This window comes from Myotis davidii, unplaced genomic scaffold (assembly GCF_000327345.1).
Source record: "Myotis davidii unplaced genomic scaffold, ASM32734v1 scaffold97, whole genome shotgun sequence".
In the NCBI taxonomy this organism is placed as follows: Eukaryota; Metazoa; Chordata; class Mammalia; order Chiroptera; family Vespertilionidae; genus Myotis; species Myotis davidii.
The window spans coordinates 968,079-972,450 of record NW_006289392.1 but is presented as its reverse complement, the minus strand read 5'-3'; the positions used below and the strand labels follow the sequence as shown (position 1 = coordinate 972,450).

The following is a 4,372-nucleotide window of genomic DNA, read 5'->3' as shown; positions in this document are numbered from 1 at the left end:
TCATCCTCACGCGGCTCCTGACAAATGGTCAAGAAGAGAGGTCAGGGGGAGAAACTAAGATGGCGGCAGAGATAAACACCGGGAAGTTAATGCCGCTCACAACAATTGATTAATACCTCAGAGAAACAACACGGACTTCATCCAGAACCACAGGAAGCCTGGCTGACTGTAAACTCTACAACTAGAAGGAAGGAAAGGCACACTGAGACCCGCAGAAGCACCTTCCCATTTAAACCCCACCGCCTGTTATTTCTTCTTCATAACAGCCACCATTCCTTAGGAGCGGGAAGCACCAAACAGCTGAAACCACAGACACTCCCCACCCTCACTTTCACCAGTAACTGTAAACCTCTTCATCCTCACGCGGCTCCTGACAAATGGTCAAGAAGAGAGGTCAGGGATTTATCACATTTTATTACCCCCACCCCCACCATCTGATGAAACGTGAGTGTTCAGGGAAGTGGTCACAGCGGAGGTGAAGGAGACGTTAGTGTTGGAGAAACCTAAAGCAGTTATCAGGTCCATATATTAGAGAGTTGGCTGGCCTTCAGTCTCAAAAACCAGGCTGAGGGAGTTGAGCAGGATTCCAAAGTGCCTTATTTAGGGGGGTGCCAGCGGGGAAACTGAGGCTTACTGCACAGATATAGAGTGAAGTTGGGAAATGCATGGATTTCTTCTGATCTAAGACAACATGTTTCAAAGCCATCGTGGCAGGTGGGGGCAGGGGGGGATGTAAGGATCTTGGACGCCAAGATTTGGGGAGAAGGGTGAAGGCCCCGCTTCGGGATTGCTGGGATAAATTGGCATTGGAACCAGGGATGGAGCTGTATATGTGACTTGAGAATATCCCTGGCACCCCCTGAACCCTGAAGTCCCCCCAGCCTCGCTCAGCTGGACTCCTCAGGAATACTTCCAGATGGACCAGAGTGTGACCAGCGTGGCACTGTAGGCCAGCACCGCCAGCAGGTAGATGCGGAACAGCAGCCTGTCCAGCACGGAGCCCACGCGCAGCCAGTCCCGGGCCACCTCTCGGCTCTCCTCCCGCTTCTCCAGGAAGTGCCGGATGGAGGCCAGCTCCTGCAGCAGCCCGCGCATGGCCAGGGAGGCCTCCCGCGGCGGTGGGGGCGGGCTGTCTTTGCCCCTCGGGGTCTTGTCCAAGTCCCTGGGTCCTCCCAAATGGCCGCAGTGGTTCCCCATGTCTGGAAGAAGGGGCAGAGCATTGGCAAGGGAGGGGGTCTAGCCAGATGGCCGGAACACCGCCCCTTACATTTCTTTGGCCTGCAGAAGGTGTTAGCATGAGCAATCTCAGACATAAGGAGCATCGGGAGTAACTTACCTATTTGTGTACCCGCCATCCAACGTAAGCAAATTAAGAAAGCCCATACAGTGTGAGATTCCTTTACACCTCTTCTTCGTCACATCCTCCGTCCCCTCCCAAAGTCCCCAACATCAAATTTGGTGTTTATCCTTCCCATGCACTTGCTTTTTAACTCATGGTCTTTCCCCAGCTTTGATAGTCACCATTTCATTTGCGCGTCACAACAGCCCATGGAAGAGCAGAGGAGGGCGAATTGCTATCCACACTCTTTGTATGAAGGTGCTAACGCTCAGAGAGGGTAAGTGACTAGCCTGTGGTCACACAGCTGGAGCGTTATTTAATAGCAAGGCCATTGAGGCCTAGATATCTGGGCTCTGAATCCACTGCCCTCTCCACTGTGTCTCATTGCCTCGATGCCCTCCTCTCCGAGGCCTTCTGCACCAGAAAATAAGCCTGCAGATGTGGCGGCCTTCGCCAGGTGAGCAGTGAAATCAGGCATTAGGCAGGTGCTCCAGCTCAGGGATTTTCAACTGTGCCACAATTTTTAAAACATGCAATATCTGGCTATTTAGTCAAGGGCACTGACCTCTTTTCCCTTGGGTTGTCAAAATAATAATTAAAAAAAAACCCACCAAAGCCAACACAATAGCTGTTCAGTGTGCATGAATCAAAAGTATACCTATTTTTTTCAGATCGGCAAAAAAATACATTTTTTTTCTATGCTGCAGAATCTTAGTGATTAGTTTACATGTGCCATGAGGTGAAAAGGTTGAAAATTGCTGCTTGAGCTTATGAATTCATGAGGAGATGGTCGCAGGTTAACGGAACATCTGTAAAAGGCGTGGCTCTGGCCCGAAGGGAGGACAAAGAGGAGTGCAGGGGGTGGAGTTAAAACACCAGCTCAGTCAGACGGGCCTGATTTCAAATCACACTTGACCAGTTCCTGGCTCTGTGCCTTAGGACAAGCTATCTGGCCTCACTGGACCCTTGTTTTCTCATTTGAAAAATGAGAATGAGGATCAATGTGGATGAAATGGACAAATTCCTAAAAAAACACAGTCTCCCAAAACGGAATCAGGAAGAATCAGGAAACCAGAGTATGCCAATAACAACTGATGAAATAGAAGCAGTAATCAAAAAACTCCCAGCAAACAAAAGCCAGGGTCTGGACAGCTTCACTGAAAAATGAGGATGAAAATCCAATTGGGTCACCATCAGGATCACCTGTGATCCCACAGGAAATGCTTCGCACATGCCTGGCCCAAAGTGCGCAAGAGACAGACCACCACGCCACCCGCATGACCACCAAATGGCTGTGGCAACTCCTCAGTGGGTCCCCCTGCTCCCTGCATCCTGCCCCGTCTCTGTCCACCCAGGCTGATGAGCATGTGCAGGTGCAGAGAGATGGGCACTCAGGCTGCCCCTCCACCCCCAGAGAGGTGGTGCTTGGGGTGCCATGTGCAGGACAGCACCCACCTCCCAGGCCCTGCCAAGCTCCTGGACACGTCCTCCAGAGACAACCCCACCCCCTTCCGTGCCCCTGCCTCCAGGCACTCCTCCTTCCCCCTCACCTGAGCAGTCATCAGTCTTGCTGGTTTGGGAGGCAGCTGGGCACTGATGGGAGGTTGGCTGCTCCCCCAGGCAAAGCAGCAGGGCGATTCGCTCGAGAACCAGGCGCCGCAGCCAGGCAGGCACCGGCTGCTGCAGGTCTTGCTTGTGCACCAGCCGCACGATGAGGATCGTCTCAGCCAAGCTGATGACCAGCAGAGCCATGCACACGACAAAGTAGACACCTGTGCACCCGGGGAGGGGGCGGGAGGGAGACACATAGAGGGTGGGAGGGCCCACGCCTGGCTTCCTTGGCCACAGCGAGCTCTTCCCCAGAAGCAGGCCTTACCAATGAGGGGAGTGCCAATGGCGGTGGCTGGCAGCGTGTCGGACACAATGATCAGGAAGACAGAGTAGCCCAGAAGGAGTGTGATCTTGAAGGAGACCCTCTCACCACTCTCTGGGGGCAGGTAAAAGCCCACAATGTCCATGACCATGAGGAAGATACTGGGCAGCAGCAGGCTGACCGCATAGAATAGGGGCCGCCGGCGGATGACCACCTGGGACCAGGAGAAGAGCTCTGGGGGAGGCCTGGGGCAGACAGGTCCTGTGCCCAGGAACCGCCCCCCATCCCAGCCCCCTTTCTTGGTAGAGTTTTCAACCTGCATTTCTCAGAAAAGGACACGGACAGACCCCACATTTTGCCTCTGGATCCAGGCTTGTGGCTGTTAGGGTAAGTGAGGGACAATTCAGCTGTTGCCCCATCTACCTCGTGGAAGTTCCAGGAGATGAGTGTGACCCTGCGGTGGGGCCGGGGCCATGGTGGTTCTCCCCCATGTCTCCTCAAGTCTACCTGTGTATGCCGGTCTAGTGGTTCTATTCATTATTTTAATCGCACCCGCTCCCTGTCCCACTCACGTAGAACTTCATTTCTGCATAACAGTCGCTGCTTTCCATGCTGAACTCCCGAAACTGGGTTAGCACCCCCAGAAGCTCCCACTCGCCCTGGTTCATGAAGACACTCTTGTCGAACTTCACCTTTTCTGGCGGGCGCCAAAGGGAGATGTTGATGTCCTGGACTGGGAGAGAGGAAAGCAAGCCAGCGCTGGAGCCCACGCCAGCGGCATGCCAGAGCCTGCAACAGTGGGGTGCTGGGTGGCGCACCCACATGGCTTAGCTCGCTTCAGCTCTTCATCTCCAGCCTCAGTTTCCTCAGCTACGCAGTGAGGTCACTGCACACTGTACCTATCTGTACAGTGGGCCTGGAGCGAGGGCAAGGAAGGATGAAGTGAAACACACAGCAAAGTGCAAAGAACCAAAAAACCATTTATTAAATAGCCCCCCCCCCACACACACACCTTTCTAGGTTTCCTTGTTATAATTACCTACTTAGGAAATAAACAAAAGTCAGTACTCTTCACCTCGGCCTGCAGAAAGCCGCCTGACCCGGAAGCAAGCAGAGCCCCCGCTTACAGAATAGGTTAGCGCCTCTGCCTCTACTACAGA

The 4,372-nt window shown here is 53.5% G+C and overlaps 1 protein-coding gene across 1 annotated transcript in view; it reads right to left on the bottom strand.

Moving 5' to 3' along the window:
• Positions 1-403: 403 nt before the first annotated feature.
• The window catches only part of HTR3A (5-hydroxytryptamine receptor 3A), a 12,999-nt gene continuing 9,030 nt past the window's right edge, over positions 404-4,372 (bottom strand). The window contains exons 6-9 of the mRNA XM_006761538.2: positions 3,785-3,945; positions 3,216-3,426; positions 2,890-3,111; positions 404-1,199 (exon numbers count right to left, since the gene is read on the bottom strand). Of these exons, the coding sequence (XP_006761601.1) occupies positions 901-1,199; positions 2,890-3,111; positions 3,216-3,426; positions 3,785-3,945 (893 nt within the window). The 3' untranslated portion in view covers positions 404-900. The remainder of the gene's footprint in view (positions 1,200-2,889; positions 3,112-3,215; positions 3,427-3,784; positions 3,946-4,372) is intronic.